The sequence below is a fragment of the Chlorocebus sabaeus genome, chromosome 24, assembly GCF_047675955.1.
Source record: "Chlorocebus sabaeus isolate Y175 chromosome 24, mChlSab1.0.hap1, whole genome shotgun sequence".
Lineage (NCBI taxonomy): Eukaryota > Metazoa > Chordata > Mammalia > Primates > Cercopithecidae > Chlorocebus > Chlorocebus sabaeus.
This window is the reverse complement of record NC_132927.1, coordinates 78,856,085-78,883,902: the sequence shown is the minus strand read 5'-3', so window position 1 is coordinate 78,883,902 and position 27,818 is coordinate 78,856,085. Positions and strand designations below refer to the sequence as shown.

General features: G+C 56.9%; 2 protein-coding genes and 1 non-coding gene across 8 annotated transcripts in view; 1 reads left to right on the top strand and 2 right to left on the bottom strand.

Moving 5' to 3' along the window:
• Window positions 1–1,455: 1,455 nt before the first annotated feature.
• On the top strand, window positions 1,456–4,389 carry ANKRD9 (ankyrin repeat domain 9). The gene is made up of 3 exons (XM_007987910.3): window positions 1,456–1,691; window positions 2,680–2,754; window positions 3,288–4,389. Exon 3 carries the CDS (start codon window positions 3,341–3,343, stop codon window positions 4,292–4,294), a length of 954 nt encoding a protein of 317 aa, XP_007986101.1. The 5' UTR covers window positions 1,456–1,691; window positions 2,680–2,754; window positions 3,288–3,340; the 3' UTR covers window positions 4,295–4,389.
• Window positions 4,390–9,795: 5,406 nt separating this feature from the next.
• On the bottom strand, window positions 9,796–9,899 carry LOC119619228 (U6 spliceosomal RNA). The gene has a single exon (XR_005235644.1). It is a non-coding gene; the product is annotated as a U6 spliceosomal RNA (small nuclear RNA).
• Window positions 9,900–15,430: 5,531 nt separating this feature from the next.
• TECPR2 (tectonin beta-propeller repeat containing 2) overlaps window positions 15,431–27,818 on the bottom strand; it is a 134,103-nt gene continuing 121,715 nt past the window's right edge. For 4 of the 6 annotated variants that reach the window (XM_007987899.3, XM_073011336.1, XM_007987901.3 and 1 more), the window contains 3 exons: window positions 17,152–17,293; window positions 16,533–16,682; window positions 15,431–16,143 (listed from right to left, as the gene is read on the bottom strand). In XM_007987899.3, coding sequence (XP_007986090.3) covers window positions 15,989–16,143; window positions 16,533–16,682; window positions 17,152–17,293 — 447 coding nt within the window. In that variant the 3' untranslated portion in view covers window positions 15,431–15,988. Of the gene's footprint in view, window positions 16,144–16,532; window positions 16,683–17,151; window positions 17,294–27,818 lie in introns of those variants that run through there. The other 2 variants (XM_037984564.2, XR_012091092.1) reach the window with 2 other exon arrangements.

Sequence of the window (27,818 nt, the reverse complement as noted above, 5' to 3'; positions counted from 1 at the left end):
TGAGTGCCCACCTGTGCTGGGGTGGCCTGACCCTCTCGGCCTCACAGCCTTGCCCGCCTCGTGGTACTGCCCACCTGGCCTGTCACGACTGCTCTGTGGTGTGTGTGCCTCAGGGATTGAGCTCGTTGGGCTGGGGACAGGGGCCTGCCTAGGTCTGTTGAGAGGGCCCAGGTAGGACTTCCACCCAGACCGACTGGCTGGGGCACAAAGAGAAGCCAGGACAGGGCTGGGTGTGTGTGCAGGGGCGTGCCCTCTGGACCAGGCCCCTCCCACCGGGGCGAGGCAGAGGCCTTGCCTGGATGGAGCAGAGTGGAGGGTCTCCCTGGTGAGATAGTACTAGAAGGGCAGGGACAGCATTCTAGGGAAGGAACCAGAAAGAGCCCTTGCATGGAATGTGGGGATTTCACCATGAGACCCCAGCTGCCTGGCCATGTGTTGGGGACTCCAGGTGGAAGGTCGTGTCTGGGAGGATGGATGGGGGACTGGGCAGTCATTGCCCCTCTCCAGATCTGCGTCCACACTTGTAAAATGGACCTAGAATTCCCAGCCGCTGGGGCGAATGATGCCATAAATTAGTAAAGATGGACCCAGGCTCCTAAGCCCCCTAGGTCATGACCCCAAACCTTGGAACCCCCCACGGAGACGGTAGGGGTGGCCGAGGCCCAATCCAATCTATCCCATCCAAATGTGGGAAGAACCGCAGGGCACACCCCCGGTTTCCCTCCTGGCCGCTCCTGTCTTTGAGGCCACCTCTCTTGAGCCCTGATTTGCTGGCGGATGAACTGGGGATCATCGTGTCCACTGTGGCTGGTGGTCGTGAAACGAAGTGGAAACAAGAGTGTTGAGGCCGAGATGGGCGCAGTGCGCGCTCCTAAAGAGCTGTCCCCATCCGTCCACCCCTCCCTCCCTTGCGCGGGTCAGCTGGAGCGGGGGCGCGCCAGGCACGACCCTGGCCGGGCAGAAGGCGGTGGAGCCCTTAGGGGTGGCGGCTCCTACCCCCGGCCCTCCCATGTTGCAGATGGGGTAACAGCCCGCAGGTTTTTCCCAAGGTCACGGAAGGTCAGAGAAAAGGGGAGCTGGACGTGACAAGGAAAGTCACGAACGGCGGAGGGCGGGCCACCTACGCGCGCGCCCGGGCACACAGAGCAGCGGCGCCCTCCCCGGCCGGGGCCGCTCGGAGCGCGTAGCTTTTTTTCGCCCGCAGCTCGGGATCCGGGAGACCCGCCCCCGCCCGCCCCGCCCTCCCCGCCCTGCCACGGCCCCGCCCCTCCTCTCCGTTTCCCCCGCCCGCGCTCCCTCAAGTTTCTCCGAAGTTTTCCGCGGGTCCAGCGGTGCGCTCCGCCCGCCGGCCGGTGACGTAACAATGGTGCAGCGCGGCGGCCAATGGGCGGTGGCGGGGGCCGGCGGCGCGGGCCAATAGCTGCGGCGGACGGTCCCGCGGTCCTGCCTGGCCGGGGCCGCACTGCGCCGCCCGCCGCCCGCCGCCCGCCCGCCAGCCGCCGGCGACGGCACCGCCGCCCTACGATCCACCCGCGGCGGCTCAGAGCGCGGCTGCGGCGGGCGCGGGCGGCGGCGGCTCCCTCCCTTGCGTCCATCGTGGGACCTTCGCCCGCTCGCCCGCGGGGGACAGCGAGCGCTCCGACCCGCGGCAGGGGCGGGGACGCCCGGCCTGTGGCCCCGCGCCCCTCATGGTGAGTCCCCGTCCCCCGAGCCGCGCCCTCGCCTGCCGCCCCCTCCTCCCCCGGCACACGCGCACGCAGGTGCAGCCCTCGCTGCGCCGGCCACCTGCGCGCGGACGCCCCGCACGCCCCCGCGACCCTCCACCGCCCGACGACTGGCCGTGCCGGCCAGGAGGGGACGGGTAGGAGGAGGTGGCGGGCGGCCCCGGGCGCGGCGCTGCCTTCGATGGCCCAACCCCCCTATTCACGAGCCGCGGCCGTGACTCTGCCCGGTGACGTGGGGAGGCCGAACTTTACGTAACCCGCCCGGCGCCCCACGCGTGCCGGCACAGGGCATACCTGGGGCCCGGAGGCCCAGGCTTGGGGAAGGGCCGCAGTCACGGGGTTGTCCACGGGCTGTAGCCCACCCTCACCGTGCGGCTCTCTTTAACTCAGTTACTGCCAGTGATAGTGACCCAGTCAGTGTGTGTGGACGCGGCCTGCCTTCTGTCCCAGGCCCCTTGTGACCAAGGGCTTACCCTTGAAAGAAGGCAGTAGGGAGCTTGGGACGGAGCCAGAGGTCAGACGCCTATGCTCAGGTCGGGGCTGGGGACTCAGAAGGCAGGGTCAGGGCTCAAGCTCGATTCCCTGTGGGTTGGGGGTCCCCACCAATTCTAGAATGAGCCCAAACTGAGACACAGGAGACCTGAGTTCTAGGCCTGGCTCTGCCGTGGCTTGCTGACCTTGGAGAAGCTTGTGCCCTGCTGGAAAGTGGGATGGCAGTACCTGCTTCATCTAGTAGTTGGGGGGATCAAGAGAGGTATGAGACCTGAAGAGGATGGCAGACTGTGCGGTGCGGTGCACACCGGTCTCCAAGTTGTTTTCAGCCTCCTGTCTCCTCCCAGGAGCTAGGGGTGCTAACCTGTAAGTGTAAGCAAACATGTTTGGATAGAGGGCTGGTGCCACGCCCCAGGCTCACCCCGCCCGCACAGCCGTCGTCCACCCCTCCCCTTTCTTACAGATGTAGCTGAGGCTCGGCCAGGGACAGTGATAGACCCACATCCCCGGAACTAGGTGATCGCGGTGCAGGAACCAGGTAGGTCTGAGTCTAGATCATGCCTCTGAACAGCCCAGGAAGAGGTTCCAGGGGCCTCCAAGTGGTCCGGGATCGGTGGTCAGGGTCAGAGTTGCGCTTGGGCTGGAGAGTGGATTTGCCTTATCTTGAGATGTGGGCCCAAGCTTCCTCATCCCCTCCCTGGCCTTTTCTTTGTTTGGGGTTGTATGAATCTGGCTTAGGTGGGAACAGAAGCTTTTCCAGTGGGTCCCTGGGTTGGAGAGGGGAGGGAAGATTTGAGGGCATGGGCAGCAAGGGCATTTCCAACAGAGGTGCCAGAGAGCAAGTCAGTTTCAAGGAGTGAGAACAGGTACAACTAGATAAAGGATGGAGCCGGGGGTTCTGGGCGTGGGAGAGATGGAGCTGTGGGGTGACTGGAAAGACCTGGCCAAGGCTGGAGGTAGGTATGAGGGCCTGGTGGCCAGGACTGGAGGGGTTGTGTGAGGGGCAGAGGGGAGTCCCTGGGCCTCCCCAGTTTCCCCGCGCCTCACCGTGGTCCCTTCCTTTCCCCGCAGGTGTGCCTTCGCGGGATCCATGCCTTGAGGCCCAGGAGCGCCCCGCCGCCAGCATGCCGTGGGACGCGCGGCGGCCTGGGGGTGGCGCGGACGGCGGGCCCGAGGGCCCGGGCGCGGCGCGCTCGCGGGCGCAGAAGCAGTGCCGCAAGTCGTCGTTCGCCTTCTATCAGGCGGTGCGCGACCTGCTACCCGTGTGGCTGCTGGAGGACATGCGCGCCAGTGAGGCCTTCCACTGGGATGAGCGCGGGCGCGCCGCCGCCTACTCGCCTTCTGAGGCGCTGCTCTACGCGCTCGTGCACGACCACCAAGCGTACGCGCATTACCTGCTGGCCACGTTCCCGCGGCGCGCGCTAGCACCGCCCAGCGCCGGCTTCCGCTGCTGCGCGGCTCCCGGGCCGCACGTGGCGCTGGCAGTGCGCTACAACCGCGTGGGCATTCTGCGGCGCATCCTTCGCACCTTGCGCGACTTCCCGGCGGAGGAGCGGGCGCGCGTGCTGGACCGTCGTGGCTGCAGCCGCGTGGAGGGCGGTGGCACGTCGCTGCACGTGGCCTGCGAGCTAGCGCGCCCCGAGTGTCTCTTCCTGCTGCTGGGCCACGGCGCCTCGCCCGGCCTGCGCGACGGTGGCGGCCTCACGCCTCTCGAGCTGCTGCTGCGCCAGCTGGGCCGCGACGCCGGGGCCACTCCCTCCGCCGCCGGAGCCCCGACCTCAGCTCCAGGGGAGCCGCGCCAGCGCCGCCTGCTGCTCCTGGATCTCCTGGCGCTGTACACCCCGGTGGGCGCCGCCGGCTCGGCCCGCCAGGAGCTGCTGGGCGACCGGCCGCGCTGGCAGCGGCTGCTGGGCGAGGACAAGTTCCAGTGGCTGGCGGGCCTGGCGCCGCCTTCGCTCTTCGCGCGCGCCATGCAGGTGCTGGTCACTGCCATCTCTCCAGGCCGCTTCCCCGAGGCCCTGGACGAGCTGCCGCTGCCCCCATTCCTGCAACCGTTGGACCTCACCGGCAAGGGCTAGGCCCGGAGCATCCTACGCACTGGATTTTGGGACAAAACTATTTTTCAGAGCGTTGTACCCGGCACTTTATATATATTGATCTCTGTATAGCACAATCTCTGCCTCATCTGTCGCATGCATTGGGGGCTGGGCTTGAATGGTCAGGTGAGTTCCAAGTGGCAGGTTTTCTGGGTGCAGCTGGGCTCGGGCCTTCAACTCGCTGTCCAGCCCCGGAAAGGAATGAGGAGCAGCCTCCCACCTTGATCTAGAGCCTTGGACAGGTGTGTGTCCCAGAGTGGGTGACAGCTGAGTGCCGCAGGAGCTGGGTAGGTGCAGGGGTGGGGACTGGCATGTCCAAGCAGCAGGACAGCGTGTAAAAAGGCCTGGAAACCAACAGAACGAGCTCTGCGGCGTAGGATTCTCGCGGAAGGTCCTGTGCGATCAGCCTTTTGCACCCTGTGGACTCCGGGCCAGGGAGGGCACACGGGGCTGATAGGCCCGTGGTGGTTGGTGTTGAGGCATGACCAAGTTGTACCTGGTATCCACCACCCCCCACTTACCACCAGCTCCTCCTTGGATATCACTCCCCTGACAGCCCACCCAGGGCCTGAATTTGTCCCTGTCGCCCCCTTTTGCTCTTCCCCCATGACTAATGGGCACCAGGTCTTGCTGCTCCTGCTTCTCACCTCTGCGGTGGCAGCAGGCCCTGGCTCCAGCTGCATGTCGGTCAGTGGGGTTAGACGTACCTTCCTCCAGGCCTGCCCTCTGTCCAAGCCCAGAGTGGGCTGGGTGGGCTCCCTGGGTGGCCCCCAGTGGGTGCTAGGTGGTGTCTGGGGTTGTTGAGGGGTGGTTCTATCACGGTAGGGACAGGCTTCTTGCCCCAGCCTGGAGAGCTATTTTCTTCAGGAAGGTTCTGGAAATGGAGGCTTGTTCATGAATTCACCACGACTCCAGGCTGAGAGGCTGGGTCTACGCCCTCAGAGCCGAGACCAGGGAGGATGGCCAGGCTGCCCTGCCCGGGAATTCTGCTGGGCCGTGAAATTCAACCCGCACCAACGTGGGCAGGAGGGCCACAATGTCCTGCCAGGAGCAGAGGGCTGAAGGTCTGCCGAAGGAAGAGCCACCCTCCTGGCGGGGGGCACCTGCTGCCTACGCTGCCCCCAGTGTGCCTGTGGGGAGCACACCTGGGCGTGGAAGAGTCCAGGGTGCTGGGCCACACAAGAGAGGATGGGGAGAGGCCTGGACAGTAGGAAGATCTTGCCTGGAGTCCTGGATCCGCCACTCCGGGGGTGACCTTGGACAGGCCTGTACCTTGGCCCTCAGTCTCCCCATCAACGTTTTTCCATTCAGGAGGTTTTGGGCTGTCTTCAGCCACCCTACCAGCCCTGAAAAGGATGTGACTCCTGTTTCTGGGAAGTGTGTGGTGTATTAGGTGGGCACACAGTCCTGGTTGTGGGGCGGGAAGGATAGAGAGGGAGCATAGTGATGGAGCCCAGACTGTAGGCTGGAGTGAGGGCTCCACTTCCCTGCTGCTGTGTGTCCTGGACCAGTGCTTCTGAACCTTGGCACTTGGGGCAGTGGATATTAACATCTTTCCAAGCCCAAGACTTGGGGCATTAGGGCCTCTGGTCCTCTGGGAGGTGGCAGGTCCTCAGGTTGGAGATGCCATAGGAGGGGGAGGTACCTCTTTGGAGGATATGGAAGTGGAGACAGTGGTGTGGTGCAGCTGCCGTGGTTCTTAGGGGCTGGGCCTGGGGAGCCCATGGGACCCTGATGCCCCAACAGCTTCTGCCTAGAAAGCCTGGGCTCCTTGCTGGGGCTGTAGACATGCAGACTTCATGTCCTCCCAGCTCCAGCTCTGTTCTCCATAGGTCAGCCCCACAACGCCAGAGGCCCAGAGCTAGTCCCCTCCATGTCCCCCCTAGACCTACAGCTGCCCCTTTGATGACAGCACCGTTGAGTCCCTGGGCTGGGGGGTCATGCGGGGGTGAGGCAGCTGCCTGCCCCCGGGACTCCTTGCCTGACCAGGCAGGACACAGGCTTGTGGGCACGGAGAGTGGGCCCCATGAAACCCATTGCCAGGTGACCAGGATGAGGCACCCAGGCCGGCCCGAGGATTGCAGGGCGGGCCTGCCGCAAGAATTATGGCCACCGCAGCAGGATGGGCAGCCTGGGCCATTAGCTCCTGATGTCATCCATTTGGGTGAGGGGACAGGGAAGTCAGAGGAAGCTGGCCAGTTGCTCTCACGCAGCCTTATGGCAGAATGGTGCCTGATTCCTGGTATAGCTACTCCCACTGAGTCTCCAGGGATGTGTGGCTCAGGAACCTCCCCCTGCAACCCCCTCCTCCTGCAACCCCCTCCCCCTGCAATCCCTTCCCCTTGCAACCCCCTTCCCGACCCCCACACTGGTGGGAGGAGAGGACCTAGAGGAAAGGTGCTGGGCAGATAAGCAGCCGAGGGCGGCCCTGGGTTTGGCTTATCAGCCTTCTGGGCCCTCCTGCCCCAGGAAGGGCAGCGAGGACCATGGTGTTACCCCTGTCATCCTTATCGTCCTGGCCATGAGCTTGCAGGACTGGGAGGGCCGGAGGCAGCCAGGCAGACAGCAGCACAGCTTTTGCCTGTTGGCAGGTGGCCTTGGTGGCTTCCCAAAGGCAGTCGCTCCATGCAGAACAAAACTCACTTTTTGGGGGGGGGGCAAAGCACCTTGGTTCATTTATTTAGTTCGTTAATTCCACCAGTCTGTTTCTAAGGGAACATAGCTGCAGCCAGTCCTGCCCCTCCACCCACCCACCAGGTGCCCAGTGTTCCCAAGGACCCTGAATCCCAACTCTATTCAGGGATCAGCATCTCTGCACCCCAAATGTCTGTTAGGGAGGATAGTGAAGGCTTAGCCCTCCTGGGCTCATCAATATCCAGCAGTGAGAGACCATCCCCATCTCCCTGAGGTGACCTTCTAGGGCAGTCCATGTTGTCTGGCTGGCCTGGGCAAGGTGGGCAGGGATTAAGGCCTTCTGGTGCCTGGGCCTTGCTGGGCTTGCTCTGCGTGCTGACTTCATCCCGATAGTACCTCGATTTTCCTACTGTGACTTCCCCTTCTGTCGACTTCTTCACCAACTTTAAAATTCCGTATTGAGAGCAGTTTCCTAAGTTACCTCAAGTCCTATTCAGAACAAGGATCTTCCTGGAAGTTAGGAGGAGGGAAAAGAAGTTTAGTCACAGAAGACTATTCCATGTTTGAGCTGCTGTTTCAAGGGAAGTAAGTAACTGCTGGAGGAGCCCTGCCCCTCTGCAACGTGTGGTTTTGCCCTGATACTTTTCAGACTGAGGTGTTACTTACATGTAATAAAATGGACAGTCTTAAGTGTATACTTTGATGAGTTCTGATGAATGTCTACGTGTGTAATCACCACTGCAATCAAGATGGAGGGAAAGGCCGGGCACAGTGGCTCACGCCTGTAATTCCAGCACTTTGGGAGGCCAAGGTGGGTGGACCACGAGGTCAGGAGTTTGAGACCAGCCTGACCAACATAGTGAAAACCCGTCTCTACTAAAAATACAAAAATTAGCCAGGCATGGTGGCACATGCCTGTACTCCTAGCCACTCAGGAGGCTGAGGCAGGAGAATTGCTTGAACCCAGGAGGCGGAGGTTGCAGTGAGCCAAGATTGCGCCATTGCACTCCAGCCTGGGTGACAGAGCAACACTCTGTCTCAAAAAAGAAACAAACAAACAAAAAAAAGATGGAGGGAAAGACAGATTTCTATTGGTGATTCTTAAAAGTTTATTTATTTGTTTGTTTGTTTATTTATTTAATTTTTGAGATGTAGTCTCTGTCTGTCATCCAGGCTGGAGTGCAATGGTGTGGTCTCAGCTCACTGCAACCTCTGCCTCCCGGGTTCAAGCGATTCTCTTGCCTCAGCCTCCTGAGTAGCTGGGATTACAGGTGCCTGCCACCACGCCCAGCTAATTTTTGTGTTTTTAGCAGAGGCTTGGTTTCAGCATGTTAGCCAGGCAGGTCTCAAACTCCTTACCTTGTGATTCGCCCACCTCAGCCTCCCAAAGGGCTGGGGTTACAGGTGTGAGCCACCGCGCCTGGCTCTTGAAAGTAATTTCTTTCTGCTTATAAAATTCATGCTCACTGTGGAACACTGGGGATTAAGTAGAGAGGTCCAGGCCACGGTGTGGCAGGGCCCTGCCAGGGAAACACTGTCTCAAGCGCCCCACCACCCCACATGGTTCCCGGAGGTGGGGCCCCTAAGCACTTACGGTACAAGTAAAGGTGCCAACTGACTGCGTCATGTGCACGCATACAAGCACTACTAGCATTCTGGGGTATGTTTCTTCCAGGTCTTTCTATGCACATATATATTACATTTTTTTCTGTGCATATTTATATATGTATGAAACCAGATCAGTTATACAATTTAGTATTTTTTAACCTTACTGTAGTATAAGCATTTCCCCCACTGTACTTTGTACATATGATTATTTTTTTTTTGACGGAGTCTCGCTCAGTCGCCCAGGCTGGAGTGCAGCGGTGCGATCTGGGCTCACTGTAAGCTCCGCCTCCTGGGTTCACGCCATTCTCCTGCCTCAGCCTCCCAAGTAGCTGGGACTACAGGTGCCTGCCACCACGCCCGGCTAATTTTTTGTATTTTTAGTAGAGACGGGGTTTTCACCTTCTTAGCCAGGATGGTCTCGATCTCCTGACCTCGCCCGCCTCGGCCTCCCAAAGTGCTGGGATTACAGGCGTGAGCCACTGTGGCCGGCCGTAAATATTTTTAAGAAGTCATTGGTGTCTATTTTGTGATATTTGACTCAACCAGCCTTGATAACAAAGAGTAGTTAGAGACAACTGAATTTTTTAAATGTAAATCTGATTTATTTTTGGAATAAATAATATATTTACATGACTGGAAATTCAAAGGATACAAAAAGGCATATACTCCAGGCAACCACTGTGACCAGCTGCTCATCACAAGTAGAGAACTTGTTTCTTTTCGCCCCTCCTTCTCCCCCCTGGAGTTATGAAACATTTCAAACCTGTCGAAGTTTGAAGCTGACAACAAATACCCTCCAACGTTTGGGTTTTCTCCCTCCCCCTTCTCTCCCTTTCTCCCTCTGATTTCCTACGGAACCACGTTTTCACGACCAGGCCCGGGAACTTCATGCTGGCGCAGTGAGGTCCTGCACGGCCGCTTCCTGCACACACGTGCTTCTTAACAGCTGCAGGCTATTTCATGAGGGGAATTTGCTCCCGTTAACATGGCTGTTCCCAAATGCCAGGCTGTTTTAAGTGCTTCCTAATTATAAACTGGCTATACTGTTTTCCTTGACTTAGGACTTGTTCTTAGGACTGGCTTTCCCAGCAGGACGGCGCCAATGGGGGGCTCCCAGGCTGCTCCCATCTCACCTCTCCTTCTGGGGTGCTGGGGGTTTGGACCAGTGTTCCTTCTGCTTTTGTGAAGGGCCCTTACACTCGACTTGAAGTGCTCCTCCTATTGGTTTTTAGTTAATAAATATATTTATGGAACGCTTCACAAATTTGCGAGTCATCCTTATGCAGGGGCCATGCTAACCTCTGTATCATTACGATTTTTGTATATGTGCTGGCGAAGGGCGCACTCCTAGTATTTTTTGTATAAGTTTTTAAGGTAAATATTCAACATCAATTCCCGTTTGTTGCAATTATTCCCCTTCTTTGAGGTTTTTAATTTGCAGCATTTTTACATTTATTTCCTTCTATTTACTTTTTTTTGAGAAACAAGGTCTTGCTCTGTCGCCAAGGCTGGAGTACAGTGGTGTGATCATAGTTCATTGTAGTCTCAAACTCCTGGGCTCAAGCAATCCTCCTGCCTTGGCCTCCCAAGTAGCTGGGACTACAAGTGCATGTCGCTGCGCCCAGCAGCATTTCTACATTTTGGAGAAATCAAATCTACATACTTATTTTCCTGTGTGGCTTGTCCCATCACTTTTGAGTTTAGAAAGCCTTTGCCATCCAGAAATCAGTTTCCCCACTAGTTTTAGATTCTTCAATCCATTTAATATTATTTTGCCCAGAGAATGAAGCAGTGGCCACATTAGTTGTGACACCTCCCCCGCCCCCCGCCGTTCCTTAAACACATCTGAGATGCCCCCTCCATTCTGCTTCCTCCCTGTGGGCCTCGCTAGGCTGCTGCCTGGCCCTCCGAGGGTCTGGGCCCTGCCATTTGATAGAGTGGCCCCTGCTGCGGCTCCACCTGTCATCACTTAGCAGTTCTCACCCATTTCTTCTTCCCAGGAGTGACAAGGAACAGTGAGGAGGCATCAAACAGCACAGAGTCTGCAGTTCTACAGAGCTGGCTTCCAGTCTCAGTGCTGGGTGAGCTTGAGCAAGCTACCTAACCTCTCTGAGTCTCAAGGGGCTAATGAGACTTCACCTTGCAGGGCTCTGGTGAGCAGCACATTGGCCACAGTCATGGGCATTTGTGGGCACTAACATTATTCCTCCCTGCCTGCCCCAACAAAACAATCCCACTGGGGATTGGAAGTGAAATCAAGCTACACCTATAAATTCCTTTGGAAAGAATGAGGTCTTTCCATAATGTGTGTAGTCCTCCATCCAGGAATGTGGAACAGATCTTCCTTTATTCAAGTTTCCTTTTATGCCTTCTGGAAAGCTTTGCCGCTCTTCGCATGGCCTGAGGTTTCTTGCTGAGGTCATTTCCTGGTACGTGGTGTGTCCTGCTGCTGTTCTGGGCGTCAGCTTTTGCGTGTGCTAGTTTCCAGCAGGGCACTTCTGCGATATGGTTTCGTTTGCTGGCTGGAGATGTAGAACCAGGGGCTTGAACCCCTCCAATGCCTGCCCACAGCTCCATGAGGCGGCAGCCCTGGACCTCACTCCACAGCATCCTCCTCAGAGGCGACCATGGGGGGCAGCCAGCTCTGGAGTGGCCATTCCCCCGTAACAGCCACTTGGGCAAACCGGTGTGTATTTCAACCCCAGCCATGCCGGGACAGGTCTGCTGACGCACTCTGCCTGCGGTGGTGCTGGCTGGCAGGTTCTCCCTTGCACTGCCCTCATGAGTGTTGGCTGAGGGCACTTCTCACAGCTCAGGCAGCACACTTGACCAGGTTTGGAAAAAGTCTAGTTTATTGCACTGACTCAAAGCACAACTAAAAATTAAAACCAGAAAGAAAACTGTACAAAGCACGAAGCTACAAGTTTAAAAGCATCACCTAGACGCGGGTTTAATTGCACTACAGTCCCGTGGGTGAGGAGAGCTTTGCCATCTGTGAGGCGCCGGGCAAGGCACAACAGACACAGAGAGGTGCAGCCCAGCCTGGGGCTGCCTCTGCTGCCACCAACTTTTACAAAAGGTTCTAGAAAAGAGAAGTGTGAAGTCAGATCTGGGATTTCGGCATCTTGACCTCATTTGGACATGGAAAACCTCCACCTATGTAGCTGGCTGGGTCCTGTCAGGGAACATAATTTATCACCCTCCACCTGTGGCCTGGGGGCTCCCTGACACTGAGGACTGGGCCTGGGCCAGAGGCTGTCTAAAAAAAGCCGCTAGCCTGGTGTCGTGTCCTGCAGCTGCCTCCGGGAGGGGGCGGGATGTGTGGTAGGGCGGCCTAACCCTCCACGCAGATGCCAGTGCACGGGGTGGGCACTGCCCATTGTCTGAAGGGGCAACCATCCATAGAGGCACTGATTTCAACCTGTCGAGTGTCAACCCATACTCTGCAGCAGGCATGCGCTGCCACTCAGAGCCAGTCCGCAGGTCCCGGGACCGCCCTGCCAGTCAAGTCTGTGTGGGGATGCCCGTCCCTCCGAGGCTGCAGGCGAGGACAGTGCAGGCTCAGGACAAACCCGGGAAGGAACAAAGGCCTTCCACTATTTTCGGAAAATACATATCTCTTCTAAATTTGTAAGATTTGATTTGAAATGAGGTATTTTATGCAGGTTTGTAATACAACAAACAAAAAAGGCAATAATTAGTAGACTCATCTTCTGAGGATGCATCTGGTTTTAGGATGTCTGCCAGCAGCATTAGTTAAATACCATTCCAAAGACATTTCTGAGTGAGCGACCCTGGCTCAGCTCCCCACGCCCCATGCACCCTCCTGTGCCGTCCCTGCCTGGGACACACATGCACATGTCCAGGTTCCATTTGCACCCATCAGGCTTTACTATTTCAGCTGAAGTGTGCTCTCCAGGAGGCGGGCAGCCTGTGTCGTGTGCGGGCAGCGAGGTGAGGTGTGGTGTGGTGAGGTGTGGTGTGGTGTGGTGAGGTGTGGTGTGGTGTGGTGAGGTGTGGTGTGGTGTGGTGAGGTGTGGTGTGGTGTGGTGAGGTGTGGTGTGGTGTGGTGAGGTGTGGTGTGTGGTGTGGTGTGGTGTGGTGAGGTGTGGTGTGTGGTGTGGTGAGGTGTGGTGAGGTGTGGTGAGGTGTGGTGAGGTGTGGTGTGGTGTGGTGAGGTGTGGTGTGTGGTGAGGTGTGGTGAGGTGTGGTGAGGTGTGGTGAGGTGTGGTGTGGTGTGGTGTGGTGTGGCGAGGTGAGGTGAGGTGTGGCGAGGTGAGGTGAGGTGTGGCGAGGTGAGGTGAGGTGTGGCGAGGTGAGGTGAGGTGTGGCGAGGTGAGGTGAGGTGTGGTGAGGTGTGGTGAGGTGTGGTGTGGTGTGGCGAGGTGAGGTGTGGCGAGGTGAGGTGAGGTGTGGTGAGGTGTGGTGAGGTGTGGTGTGGTGTGGCGAGGTGAGGTGTGGCGAGGTGAGGTGAGGTGTGGCGAGGTGAGGTGAGGTGTGGTGAGGTGTGGTGAGGTGTGGTGTGGTGTGGTGAGGTGTGGTGTGTGGTGAGGTGTGGTGAGGTGTGGTGTGGTGTGGTGAGGTGTGGTGTGTGGTGAGGTGTGGTGAGGTGTGGCGAGGTGAGGTGAGGTGTGGTGTGGTGTGGTGAGGTGTGGTGAGGTGTGGCGAGGTGAGGTGAGGTGTGGTGTGGTGTGGTGAGGTGTGGTGTGTGGTGAGGTGTGGTGAGGTGTGGTGAGGTGTGGTGAGGTGTGGTGTGGTGTGGTGTGGTGTGGCGAGGTGAGGTGAGGTGTGGCGAGGTGAGGTGAGGTGTGGTGAGGTGAGGTGAGGTGTGGCGAGGTGAGGTGAGGTGTGGCGAGGTGAGGTGAGGTGTGGTGAGGTGTGGTGAGGTGTGGTGTGGTGTGGCGAGGTGAGGTGTGGCGAGGTGAGGTGAGGTGTGGCGAGGTGAGGTGAGGTGTGGTGAGGTGTGGTGAGGTGTGGTGTGGTGTGGTGAGGTGAGGTGTGGCGAGGTGAGGTGAGGTGTGGTGAGGTGTGGTGAGGTGTGGTGAGGTGTGGCGAGGTGTGGTGTGGTGTGGCGAGGTGAGGTGAGGTGTGGCGAGGTGAGGTGAGGTGTGGTGAGGTGAGGTGTGGTGTGGTGAGGTGTGGTGAGGTGTGGTGAGGTGTGGTGAGGTGTGGTGTGTGGTGAGGTGTGGTGAGGTGTGGTGTGGTGTGGTGAGGTGTGGTGAGGTGTGGTGAGGTGTGGTGAGGTGTGTGGTGTGGTGAGGTGTGGTGAGGTGTGGTGAGGTGTGGTGAGGTGTGGTGAGGTGTGTGGTGTGGTGAGGTGTGGTGAGGTGTGGTGAGGTGTGGTGTGGTGTGGTGAGGTGTGGTGTGGTGAGGTGCGATGTGGTGTGAGGTGTGGTGTGGTGAGGTGTGATGTGGTGAGGTGAGATGTGAGGTGTGTTGTGTGGTGTGGTGTGTTGTGAGGTGTGCTGAGGTGTGTGGTATGTGGTGAGGTGTGTTGTGAGATGTGAGGTGTGGTGAGGTGTGAAGTGTGGTGTATGTGGTGAGAGGTGTGGTGTGTGGTGTGAGGTGAGGTGTGGTGAGGTGTGTGTGGTGAGGTGTGGTGTGTGGTGAGGTGTGGTGTGTGGTGAGGTGTGCTGTGTGGTGAGGTGTGGTGTGGTGTGAGGTGTGGTGAGGTGTGGTGTGAGGTGTGGTGAGGTGTGATGTGGTGAGGTGTGGTGTGTTGTGTGGTTTGGTGTGGTGTGTTGTGTGGTGTGTTCTGTGGTGTGAGGTGTGTGGTGTGGTGAGGTGTGGTGAGGTGTGGTGTGTGTGTGTTGTGCGGTGTGGTGTGGTGTGTGTTGTGAGGTGAGGTGTGGTGTGGTGAGGTGTGGTGTGTGGTGAGGTGTGGTGAGGTGTGGTGTGTTGTGTGGTGTGTGTTGTGTGGTGTGGTGAGGTGTGGTGTGTCGTGAGGTGAGGTGTGGTGTGTGTCGTGTGATGTGTGTTCTGTGGTGTGAGGTGTGGTGTGGTGTGTTGTGTGGTGAGGTGTGGTGTGTGTGTTGTGAGGTGAGGTGTGTGGTGTGGTGTGGTGTGTTGTGTGGTGTGGTGTGTTCTGTGGTGTGAGGTGTGTGGTGTGGTGAGGTGTGGTGAGGTGTGGTGTGTGTGTGTTGTGCGGTGTGGTGTGGTGTGTGTTGTGAGGTGAGGTGTGTGGTATGTGAGGTGGTGTGGTGTGTTGTGTGGTGAGGTGTGGTGTGTGCTGAGATGAGGTGTGGTGTGTTGTGTGGTGAGGTGTGTTGTGTGGTGTGTGTTGTGTGGTGAGGTGTGGTGAGGTGAGGTGTCTTGTGTGGTGAGGTGTGGTGTGGTGTGTGGAGAGGTGTGTGGTGTGTGTTGTGTGGTGAGGTGAGGTGTGGTGTGGTGTGTGTTGTGTGGTATGTTGTGTGGTGAGGTGAGGTGTGGTATGTTCTGTGGTGTGAAGTGTGGTGTGGTGTGTGGTGTGGTGTGTTGTGTGGTGAAGTGTGGTGTGTTCTGTGGTGTGAGGTGAGGTGTGGTGAGGTGAGGTGAGGTGTGGTGTGGTGAGGTGAGGTGTGTTGTGAGGTGAGGTGAGGTGAGGTGTGGTGAGGTGAGGTGAGGTGTGTTGTGTGGTGCGTGTTGTGAGGTGAGGTGAGGTGTGGTGAGGTGAGGTGAGGTGTGTTGTGTGGTGCGTGTTGTGAGGTGAGGTGAGGTGTGGTGAGGTGAGGTGAGGTGTGGTGTGGTGAGGTGAGGTGTGTTGTGAGGTGAGGTGAGGTGTGGTGAGGTGAGGTGAGGTGTGTTGTGTGGTGCGTGTTGTGAGGTGAGGTGAGGTGTGGTGAGGTGAGGTGAGGTGTGTTGTGTGGTATGGTGTGCATGTGCGTGTGGCATGGCCAGTGCTCTCCTCTCAGGCCCAGCCTCGGCTTCCTGGCCAGAGCGTCTGGCGTGGAATGTGCTCTGCAGCTTTGTCTCTGGGGGGACACCCCCCTGTGATGGGAGGAAGCCATCACCGAGCACATCCTGCGCTGCAGAGAGCTGACCTTTGGCTCCACCTGGCCCTGGGGCTACTCATGTGGAAAGAGGCCCTGGGCCAAACCAGCTGCCCGGCCGCCCTTGGCTCTGGGAGGCCTCCGGAGACCACTCCCAGCAACAAAAGCTGGAGCTCTCTGTGGATGAGACCAGGACGGCAGCACGCGGGTAATCGGAGAGCATGCAGCCGGGCAGTCGCCACTGTCCTGAACTCCGCTGCTGCAGCAATTGCGCCAGCCATGGGTGGAGGCTGTGGGTTCTGGAACGAGACAGAAACCAACATAGATGAAAGTAAGTGTGCGGGTCCAACCTGGCCAGAGGTGTCTGGACAAGTGTCGAGGCAGCACGTCCACCAGGGAGTGACACCGAAGCCACTGTGCCCACCACGGATGCCTGGCCCCTCCATGTGACTCTGCCAGGGCTCCTTCAGATGACCTCCCACTCGTCCTCCAGATCCTCGGGGTGGGGCATGGCGGCCTGGCTGCTCTTCTGGGTGCCATGCGAGTGGCTGAACGTCTTTGTCAGCCGTCGGAGGAGGTAGCCGGGGGGGCCCACAGCCCACAGCTCATCTGACGCAGTCACTGCAGGGACAAGAGCCAATCACGTACTTGTCAATCACACAGACTGTGGGGTGGGCACAGATGGCACTAGGAGCTTGGGCGCAGGTCTGGGCTTGCCACATTCTAGGTGGGGGACCCTGGACAAGCCACCATCTCCATGTGAACTTCGTACCCTCAGCTGTAAGTGGATGTCAATAGCACCTTGTCCTTGCCCAGGAGACTCTGGCAGAGCCCAGGTGTCCAGCCCCTTCCCTCCTTGGGACACACTCCTGCTTTGCCCTCAGTTCTTGCTTTGGGAGAGCGGAGCTCAGTGGGGGCAGCTTCTTTGAGAGCCCCCCGACATGGTCCACAGGAGCCCTGGGAACCCCAAGGGAACAACAGCCTTGAGCCCACTGGCCCCTGGCACCTGCCTGTGAAACATGCCACACTGCCGGGAATTTTCTTCCAGTAGTCTCCGGCGGGGTTCTTGTCTGTGATGCCGTACCGCCGGGCGAGGTCTCCGTTTGGACAGCGGGCCCACACGGTCCTGGTGCTCAGCGCCAGCTGGCAGGCCTGCAACCCTGTGGGCAGACAGGGCCCCTCCTGAGCCCCTGCCGTGGACGGGATGGGCCACTGCTTCCCGAGCCCATCTTGTGATGCTGCACTCCTCCACCAGGGTCCCTGCAGGGATGGAGTGCCCATGCTGGGCTGGGCTTGGGGCAGAGCTGAGGGAAAGGACACCCAGTTGGCAGGGCCAGCAAAGCCACCAAAAGCCAGAAGTCAAAGGACAGAAGAGCCTGGGCAGTGTGCAAACCGCCCTCCCATGAAAGCACCAGCAGGACGGCCTGGGTTCCCCCAACAAGGAACATGACTGGAGGCTTGTCCCCCAGTCCAGGAAGCAGCGGCAACAGCACAGCCCCAGCACAAAGACTGCGGTGTGGTGGGGACCAGGCTGCCTCACAGACAGCAGCCTGGAGGGACTGCCCAGCAGTCCCCAGTGATGGCAGACCCGGCTAGCCAGCACCGCAGGCCCTGTCTACGGGCTCCTACCTGGCACGTGCTCCCAGGCGGTCCCCACAGGCATCTCCTCAGTGATCCCGGTCCGCACGTGCACGTTCCACCTGCTGTCAAGCACCCACAGCATCTGGTCGTTAGGGCTGGAATGGACGCTGACCAAGTTGACCCCGGCGGGCTGGAAGCGGGAAGGGACTTTCAGGGAAGGCAGGAGTTGGGTGACAAGAGGAGGGACAGGAGGCTTCCAGAACTGGGGACATGTTAGTGGCAGCATGCAGCAGCCAGGGTGGCCCCGCAGGAGGCAGAGAGGCCATGTCCTGCCCCCGGTGCCAGTCTCACAGGGGAGACAGTCACTTGTCTCCAGAGTGTGAAGTGGGCCAGACTGAGGGACAGCCCAGCAGATACCAGCATGGACTCCAGCAGGAGACCAAGAAGGGCAGGGACAGCCCAGGTGAACAGAGAGTGGAGGAATGAGAGGAGAGGCACGGCGGACCTGGCTGTGAAGGACCGTGGTGGGCACTGTGAGAAACAGTAACGCCAGCCCAGGAGACCCTGCCACCTGCCTGTGCCGCCCTCACCATCCTGGCTCAGCTGATGCCCCTCTCCTCTAGGCATAGCCATCCTCCCGAATGTGCTGCCAGGCAGGCAACGTCCTTGTTGCCCAGGTCATGGCACAAGACTGCCGTCCTGCCCTGGTCCTTGGGCAGCCTCTGTCCACGCTCAGCATCTCCGGTTCTTTGTCTGCTCTTCACAGGACAGAAGGAAGTCCCTTCAGTGTCCTGTTTGCTGTCCACTGGCAGCTCCAGTTTGCCCCAGGGCTGCCCACCCCTCGGTTGGACCAGGCCTCTGTGCCGGCAAGCACAGCACTGTCTGGAGGACCTGGGCCACTGGTCACCAGCAGTGCTGGTGGGTGACCTGAGCCCCAAGGGAATGGCTGTCTTCCACTGCCTGGCGCTGCCTGCTTTTCTGGAACCCACAGTCTTCCCTGCTACATCTGTGGTCTTGGGTCCCTGCCCTCCTGGTCAGCCTCCATGGGACCCTGAGTGGGCCACCCAGTGGAAACTGGCGGGTCCCTTGCTGCCGCCACACATCTCCTGCTCCTTGCTTTGTGCTCAGGGTTGCCGGGAATACAATCACACTGGATGCCCTGTGCCACACTCTGGCCACACAGTGCTCCTGTCATAGTGCCCGTGTCACACACTTGCCGGGTCCAGACACTCTCAGGGCCCTCGGGCAGTGGGACCTCCCTCCGCCTGCGCCTCCCTGATTGAGGTGCCCTTTCCAGGCTGCCCGCATCCTCACCCGCCGGCTGCTCTGGGCAGGGGGCCCTAACTGTGGGCTGGTGAACACATGTATGAAATGCCTCCCGTGGGCACCAAGTCTCACGCCTCAGCCCCAGGGCCAGTCCCAGTGGATCAGGACATGGAGGATGGAGAGACAGGGCAGCGAGGAGGATGGGGCGGTGGCCGCTCTTGTGGGCACATCACCACCGATCACCACCGCCTGGGCCAGTGTCTGCCTTTGCTGCTGCCTGGTCCTCCCAGACGTGGCAGGCTTCTTCCCCAGCTGCCCGGCCTCCCCACCCAGCCCTATTTTGCGGAGTGATCACAGGCCTCTCCCCTCCCTTCCCTGGACTCCCTGCATCCCCCTGGAATGGGGGCTTAGCCTAGAGCAGCGCTTCCCCAAATCTGCGCCTCTGAACCCCAGGTCCATGGAATGGAAATGGGTGTGATGTATAGAAAGGGGGTTCCATAGACCAACAAGTTAAGCTAAGCTGAGGGATGGCAGTGAATATAAATCCCAAGCACGTCCAGACTTGGTCGCAACTCCACGGCTGAAACGCTGACAGGCACAGGGCCACCCCCTCCCTCCTGCTCCCACCTGACTCTGGCTGTCAGAACGTTCTCTTTAAAAAAATTTTTTTCAAGACAGGGTCTTGCTCTGTCACCCAGACTGGAGTGCCCTGGCGCAATCCTGGCTCACTGCAACCTCCATCTCCCTGGCTCGACTGATCCTCCCATCTCAGCTTCCCAAGTATCTGGGACTACAGGCGCACACCACCACACCAGGCTAATTTTTGTATTTTGTTGTAGACACTGGGTTTCACCATGTTGCCCAGGCTGGTCTTGAACTCCTGGGTTCAAGTGAGCCATTCGTCTTGGCCTCCCAAAGTGCTGAGATTACAGGCGTGAGCCACCGTGCCTGGCCAGAAAGTTCTCTCTTGTGTGAGCTCACTCAGGGTGCAGCTGGAGTGACTGCAGGTCTCAGCCTGCCAGTGGGGCGAGTGAGCTAGTTTTTTTTTTGAGTCTCACTCTGTCTGGAGTGCAGTGGCATGATCTTGGCTCACTGTAACCTCTGCCTCCCGGTTTCAAGGGATTCTCCTGCCTCAGTCTCCCAAGTAGCTGGGATTACGGGTGCCCACCTCCACGCCTGGCTAATTTTTGTAGTTTTTAGTAGAGACAGGGTTTTGCCAGGCTGATCTAGAACTCCTGACCTCAAGTGATCCACCCACCTCGGCCTCCCAAGGTGCTGGGATTACAGGTGTGAGCCACCGCGCCCGGCTGCTAGTGAGCTATTTTAAGAGACACAGAGAGAACAGAGTCCTAGCGAGGGGCTCCCTTCGCTGCTCCCTCAGCCCTTTGGTCGCTCACTCCACACATCGCCCAAATTACAGGCGCAGGCTTTGGAAGCCGTTGTGAGCGGGCTGGACGGGGCTCTCAGCACAAGAGCAGGCAGTTGGACGTAAACACCAGTTTAGGTTCAGATATTGGAGGCACCACCAGAAAATAAAATGAGCAACTGGCAGTGGGTGATCAGGCGAGGAGGTGGCATTAGGGTTGATGCCCGGAGGACACAGGGCCACTGAGCGGAGAGAGGGAAGGGTTGGACGGCAGAGGCCAGAATGCTGGGCACCACCCTGGACAGCAGTTGCCAGCTTAAAGCAGAGTGGCACCGGAAGCCTGAGCCACTTTCCACGCAGAACCCCAGATGCGCCGGTGAGATCCAAGGGATCTGAGGGAGCCGTGCCTGTGCCACAGGGTCACTGCAGCCCCTGCCCACTCCACCTGGACAGCAGGGAGGCTGGGGCGGGGCGGCCAGTGGGGATGCAGTGGGATGCAGTCCAGGAGGGCAGGGGTGCCAGGGCCGAGTCCCCAGGGAACACCTGGAGAGCACTCAGACAGGTCCCCACTGCTGGCTGTGCTGGGATCAGGTGTTTGAGATTTATATTCACTGCCTTCCCTCTGAGCTTAGCTTAACTTGTTGGGCTATGGAACTCCCTTTCTATACATCACACCCATTTCCGTTCCATGGACCTGGGGTTCAGAGGCGCAGATTTGGGGAAGCGCTGCTCTAGGCTAAGCCCCCATTCCAGGGGGATGCAGGGGCTCCAGGGAAGGGAGGGGAGAGGCCCGTGATCACTCCGCAAAATAGGGCTGGATGGGGAGGCCGGGCAGCTGGGGAAGAAGCCTGCCAGCTGAGGCCTAGGCTGAGGCCACCAGGCTGTGTGGAGGAGAGGCTCCCGCCAGGCTCCCGCCCTCCCCACTCAGGAGGCTGGGTGGAGGAGACAGAAAAGCAGCCCGGGCTTTGCCACTCAGCCCACTGGCCAGAGCCCTGACGTGGTAGAGCAGAGCCGGGTCCCCACCACACGCTGCCCGCAGTCCTACCCCAGAGCTAAGACGCGCTGTCGTTTGAAGCCGCTAGCTTTTGAATAGTAAGTCAGGGACAATGGGAATGACGGAGAAAGGAGGAGACAACTGTACTTCAGGGGAAGGGCAAGAACAGCGAGGATCAAAGTGGAGTCTCCGAGGGGTCTCCAGATAGAGAAAGATGGGCGCTGGAAAGCAGCACGGTGGCAAGCGGAGTGCTCGTGAGCAGGCAGAGGACGGCTACCCCACATCCCTTTCCTCTTCCTTCCATCACCTTGCAACGTCTCTGGAACGTAAAACTTCCAGTCTCCCTTGGCTCTCTCACCTCCCGGCTCTGCCCCCTGATGTGAGCCTCTGCCCATTAACAGCCTTTACTAGAAGCCTCTAGAACAGAATACGGTGGGAAGTGCAGGCAGGGCCCAGCCTCACCCTGGCCTTGCCAGTCGTCCCTTCCTGGCACACACGCCCCCTCACACCTTGCTCACCTGGCAGGCTACTGGCCACCCTTCACAACCCCACTCACACTGCCTGCCAGGCCTCTGGGAGGGGCCCTGTGCTGCCTGTGAGCTCCCTGCAGGAGGCCACGTCTGCCCAGCTCCCGCCCAGCCCAATGCTGAGAAGGTGTGCGGAGGATGGACCCTGGCCACCTGCTTCCCTCGAAAACATCCTGTGTCCCCAGCCCCTCACCTGCTCTTATCCAATAAAAAGAAAAACTCTAATTTGTATTACTGGAGGACAATATACATTTGAAAACTATACAAATCCTAAGTGTACAGCATGATGGAGCTTCCCGATTTGAGTGCACCTGTATGACCAGTGGCCGTCCCAAGAAGCAGAAGGTGAGCCCTGGCCGTGGCTCTGCCACACTCCTGACACCAGGACCTGCACTGTCCGGGTCTGACTTTACATGACAGAAGCTCGTGGCCTAGTGGCTTCTCTCGGAAAGGAGGGCTGGCACTCCCTCGCAGGGCTCTCATTCTAGGTGGGAGGCCGGCCTGCAGACAGCCCAGGAAGGCTTCAGGAAGGGGTAGGGATGGAGGCCAGGTCTCAGGGCAGTAGAGCAGAAACAGTCTGATGAAAAGCACACGGGACACCCGTAAATGCTCTTTAAAAGAGGAAGAGCAAGTCATTCTGGACACATCTTACTGGGTATATCATCTTGCCTCATGCCTTTACCCATTATTTCCTAGAAGGGCTTCCATGGTACGCCACACCACCCCTACCACTGGCACGGCTCATGTGGCCCAAGCTCTCGCACCAGCTGTCTCCTGGACCCCTCTCAGTGGAGGCATGTGATCATCTATTCGACGAATGAGCACCCATACATGCTGGGTTTTGGGGGAACCTCAACTGCAAACAAAACACTTGTTTCTGCCTCCCAGAGCTGCCATCCTACTGGGAGGGTGGGCCACAACCCGGACGAACCAACGCCGCGCTGTGTAACAGAGAGAAGGGCCAGCGGGACACCCTGACTCTGACCCGGAGTGGAGGGGCAGTGGTCCTGCTGACACCCAGGGAAGGGCCCTGGCAGCCCTGGCAAGTGCTCAGGGTTGCAACAAGGAGACTGGGAGGCTGCAGCCCAGTGGTGAGGCCGCAGCCCAGTGGTGAGGCCAGAGTGGCCACTGGGGCTGACGACAGGCTTTAAGCTGAGGGAAAAGTGTGATTTCATTCTGAGTGATGTGGGAAGCTGCCAGAAGGTTGTGAAAAGAGGAAAGGGCTGGGCACGGTGTCTTACACCTATAATCCCAGCACTTTGGAAGACCAAGGAGGGAGGATTGCTTGAGCCAAGGAGTTTGAGATCAGCCTGGGCAACAGCAAGACCTTGTCTCTACCAAAATTTAAAAAATTATCTGGGCATGGTGGCATGTGCCTGTAGTCGCAGCTACTTAGGAGTCTGAGGCAGGAGGATTACTTGAGCCCAGGAGTTTGAGGCTGCAGTAAGCCATATTCGCACCATTGCACTCTAGCTTAGGCAACAGAGCAAGACCCTCTGTAATAATAAATAAAATAAAAGTAAAAAAAGAGGAGAGATGTGGGCCGAGCGCAGTGGCTCATGCCTGTAATCCCAGCACTTTGGGAGGCCCAGGCGGGCCAATCACCTGAGGTCAGGAGTTCGAGACCAGCCTGATCAATATGATGAAACCCCATCTCTACTAAAAACACAAAATTAGTCGGGCGTGGTGGCAGGCGCCTGTTAATTCCAGCAACTCAGGAGGCTGAGACAGGAGAATTGCTTGAACCTGGGAGGCAGAGGTTGCAGAGAGCCGAGATCAGGCCATTGCACCCCAGCCTGGGCAATAAGAGTGAAACTATCTCAACAACAACAACAAAAACAGAGGAGAGATGTGAACTAGCGCATGTCGTCAGAGGACCCCTCTGGCTGCAGTGAGGACAAGCTGCAGGGAAGGGCAGGTAGAACAAGAACCCTGTTCCGGATGCTGGTGCAAATAAGCCAGGAGGCGGTGGCACAGGCAGGCCCTTAAGAGGCCGATGGAACAGGCTTTGGAGGTGGAGCCCACGGTGCCTGCTGATGGACTGGCAAGCTGACCCTGAGGTGGGCTGCTCTGCTTGAGTCTGGACCTTCTCAGAGCAGACCCCAGGCCGGGGCGGCACTCAGCACCCCGGGTGGTCATGGCAATTATGATCCCGAGCCACAGATGGCGGGTGACTCGGGAATGTGTCTCTGCTAAGATACACCGAGGTTTCAACAGACAAAAAACAAATGCTTGAAAAGTTGGCAAACTCGGGGGTTGCTTTGCTGACTGCTCTCTGGGTTGGTAATGGAGAGGCCTGGTCCTAGCCCTGCCTGATGGGGCTCTGGGCACACCCTGGGTGTCATGACATGGTGCCTGCGAGGGGCTTCAAGACCAGCAGGGCTGGGCATCAGTGAAGGATGATTTTCTATTAGGTCAGAAACAATGACAATCACTGGACCTCAAAGCAAATGACTTTATCATCTTCCTCTGGAGAAAACCAGTCTCTCACGGTCTCAGAGTGGTGGAGCGGGAAGCAGCACAGGATCTCGGGAGCGGGGAATTCCACTGTTTGCTCACAGTAAGCAAGGGCGGTGCCGCGTCGGGTTAACACACAGCCCTCCTGCGCGGCTTTCATCACAGTGACCTGATTCACTGGCGGCCTCGACACACCTTTGCTGTATTTATTTTATAAACTCACTGTACGTTTTTTTTTTTTTTTTTTTTTTTTTTTTGGTAACTGTCACCTGGATTTTCTTGTTTTTGCTTATTTTTTCAGAAAGCACTGATGTAAGTGCCTCCACACAAGTTAGTGTAGATTCTTATTGAGCCTTTCTTTGGAGGCAAAAGAACTCCCGGCTGAGCCTGGCACTGCTAGTTTGTTAGCTGTGCTGCATGCAACAGTGGCTTGCTGTCCTCTTGTTTGTACCAGAAGTCTGGGGCAAAATAAACCCTCATTTAAACAGACAAAACCCAGACACACTCAGGGGCTGTCAGAGAGAGCACGCATTACTTGGGGCCACACACTGTATGTAGGATTCCTTTTTTTTTGACACAGAGTTTCGCTCTTGTTGCCCAGGCTGGGGTGCAACAGCGCGATCTCAGCTCACTGCAACCTCCGCCTCTCAGGTTCAAGTGATTCTCCTGCCTCAGCCTCCCGAGTAGCTGGGATTACAGGGGCCTGCCACCATGCCTAGCAAATTTTTGTATTTTTAGTACAGACAGAGTTTCACCATCTTGGCCAGGCTGGTCTTGAATTCCTGACCTTGTGATCCACCCGCCTCGGTCTCCCAAAGTACTGGGATTACAGGTGTGAACCACTGCACCCAGCCAGGATTCCATTTCTATGAAACATCCAGAAGAGGAAAATCCCAGGTAAAAATCAGGTGAGCAGCTGCCAGAGGCTGGGAGAGAGGAGGAGGGAGGAGGAATGGGGAGTGGCTTCACGTTGGTAGGGGCTTTCTGGAGGGGTAAGAATATTTTGCAACTAGGCTGGGCGAGGTGGCTCAAGCCTGTAATCCCAGCACTTTGGGAGGCCGAGGCAGGCAGATCACTTGAGGTTAGGAGTTTGAGACCAGCCTCGGCCAACATGGTGAAACTCCATCTCTACTAAAAATACAAAATTAGCCAGGTATGGTGGCGCGTGCCTGTAGTCCTAGCGTCTCGGGAGGCTGAGGCAGGAGAATCACTTGAACCTGGGAAGTGGAGGTTGCGGTGAGCCCAGATTGTGCCACTGTACTCCAGCCTGGGCAATAACAGCAAAACTCCATCTCAAAAAAGAAGAAAAAAAAATGAATGTTCTGGAACTGCATAGTGACAATGGTTGCACAACATTGCAAATGTACTGTCACTAACAGTAAACCTCATGTGTATTTTATCACAATTTAGGAAAAAAGAAAAAGTAGACTAGCCTGGTTGTGACAGTGTACTATAGTGTCGCAGTTACCATTGTGGTGAACTGGGTAAAGGGTACTCAGGATTTCTTATAAATACAAGTGCAGTGACCATTATTCAATAAAAATTTCAATTAGGCCGGGTGCAGTGGCTCACGCCTGTAATCCCAGCACTTCGGGAGGCTGAGGCAGGCAGCTCACCTGAGGTCGGGAGTTCGAGACCAGCCTGACCAATATGGAGAAACCCCATCTCTACTAAAAAAAGTACAACATTAGCTGGGTGTGGTGGCAGGCGCCTATAATCCCAGCTACTCAGGAGACTGAAGCAGAAGAATCGCTTGGACCCAGGAGGCAGAGGTTGCAGTGAGCCGAGATCACACCATTGCACTCCAGCCTGGGCAACAAGAGTGAAACTCTGTCTCAAAAAAAAACAAGAAAAAATTCTTTAAAAAAAAAAAGTAGTCTGGGCACAGTGGCTTACACCTGTAATCCCAGCTCTATGGGAGACTGAGGCAGGAGAACTGCCTGAGCCCAGGAGCTTGAGACTTAATCTCTACTAAAAAAACAAAAGAAAGTAGTAGGTGGTCTAAAATTTTGGCTTATTCATATTAAAAACTTCATAAAAATGCAAAAGAGGCTAGGCATGGTGGCTCACGCCTGTAATCCCAGCACTCTGGGAGGCTGAGTCAGGCGTATCACTTGAGGTCAGGAGTTCAAGACCAGCCTGACCAATATGGAGAAATCCCGTCTCCACTAAAAAAAACACAAAATTAGCCAGGCGTGGAGGCTCATGCCTGTAATCCCGGCTACTCAGGAGGCGGAGGCAGGAGAATCACTTGAACCCGGGAGGCAGAGGTTGTGGTGAGCTGAGATTGCACCATTGCACTCCAGCCTGGGCTATAGAGCGAAACTCTGTCTCAAAAAAAAAAAAACAAAAAAATTCAATAAAAAAAAAAAAGGTAGGCTGGGCACAGTGGCTTACACCTGTAATCCCAGCACTATGGGAGGCTGAGGCAGGAGAACTGCCTGGGCCCAGGAGCTCGAGAACTAATCTCTACTAAAAAAACAAAAAAAAAGTAGTAGGTGGTCTAAAATTTTGGCTTATTCATATTAAAAACTTCATAAAAATGCAAAAGAGGCTGGGTGCGGTGGCTCACGCCAGTAATCCTAGCACTTTGGGAGGCCAAAGGCCAGCGGATCTCGAGGTCAGAAGTTCAAGACCAGCCTGGCCAATATGGTGAAACCCCATCTCTACTAAAAAATACAAAAATTAGCCAGGCATGGTGGCACACGCCTTCAGTCCCAGCTACTCCAGAGGCTGAGGCAGAAGAATTGCTTGAACTTGGGAGGTGGAGGTTGCAGCGAGCAGAGATCGTGCCACTGCACTCCAGTCTGGGTGACAGAGTGAGACTCCTCCGGAAAAAAAAAAAAAAAAAAGAAAAAGGAAAAGAAATGAAGGATAGAACTTTTAAGATGGAATAAATAAGAAATTTGAGAGTTAAAATACTTTGGAAATGCTAAAAAAAAAAAAAAAAATACACAAAGTTTGGTAAGCTGAGAGAGGAGACAGGAAGGGAGGGAAGAAGTGTGTGTGTGTGCACAGCAGGCAAACGTATGTGCTTGTTTGTTTTTAAGTTCAAAATCCAGCTCCTGCAAGAAGGCTTGCTTTTTGTTTTTGGGACAGGGTCTTGCTGTGCTGCCCAAGGTAGAATGCAGTGGTGCGATCACAGGTCACCACAGCCTCGACCTCTTGGGCTCAAGCGATCCTCCCACCTTAGCTTCCTCAATAGCTGGGACTATAGGTGCATGCTACCACACCTGGCTAATTAATTTTTTGTAAAAATACAAAATTAGCTGGGCGTGGTGGCAGATGCCTGTAATCCCAGCTACTTGGGAGGCTGAGGCAGGAGAACTGCTTGAACCCAGGGGGCAGAGGCTGTTGTGAGCCCAGATTGCACCACTGTACTCTAGCCTGGGCAACAAAGGTGAAAACACCTACTAAAAAAAAAAAAAAAAAAAAAAAAAGGAAGCCTCCAGCCGGAGCAAACAGAAAACAGGAAACAGGAGGGGCGCCAGGCGCAGTGGCTCATGCCTGGAATCCAGCACTTTGGGAGGCTGAGGTGGGAGGATTGCTGGAGCCCAGGAGTTCAAAAGCAGCCTGGGCAATACAGTAAGACTCCATCTCTACAAAAAAAATTAGCTGAACATGGTGCACATGCCTGTGGTCCCAGCTACTTGGGAGGCTGAGGTGGGAGGATTGCTTGAGCCCAGAAGTTTAAAGCTACAATGAGCTGTGATTGTGCCATTGCACTCCAGCCTGGGTGACAGAGTGAGAGACCCTGTCTCCAAAAAACAAACGAACACCCCGCAACAACAAAAAACCCCGCAACTACAACAACAAAACACAAAAACACAAAAACACAACAACAAAAAAAGGAAAACAGGAGAGACAGGGGCAGAAGAGAACCCCAGCAGAGGACCCAGACACCCACCGGCACACAGGCTGCAAGCGCCTGGCTGCACGGATTAACACAGCCCTCGCCAAGGCATATCACTGTGTATCTGTTCTTACAACACTAGGAACAAAGAGACCTTACAAACCTTCAGAAAGAAAAACAGGTCAAGTATCAAGGATCAGGTGTTAGAACGGCCTCTGGCTTCTCAACAGCAATCCTGGAAGCTGAGAGACA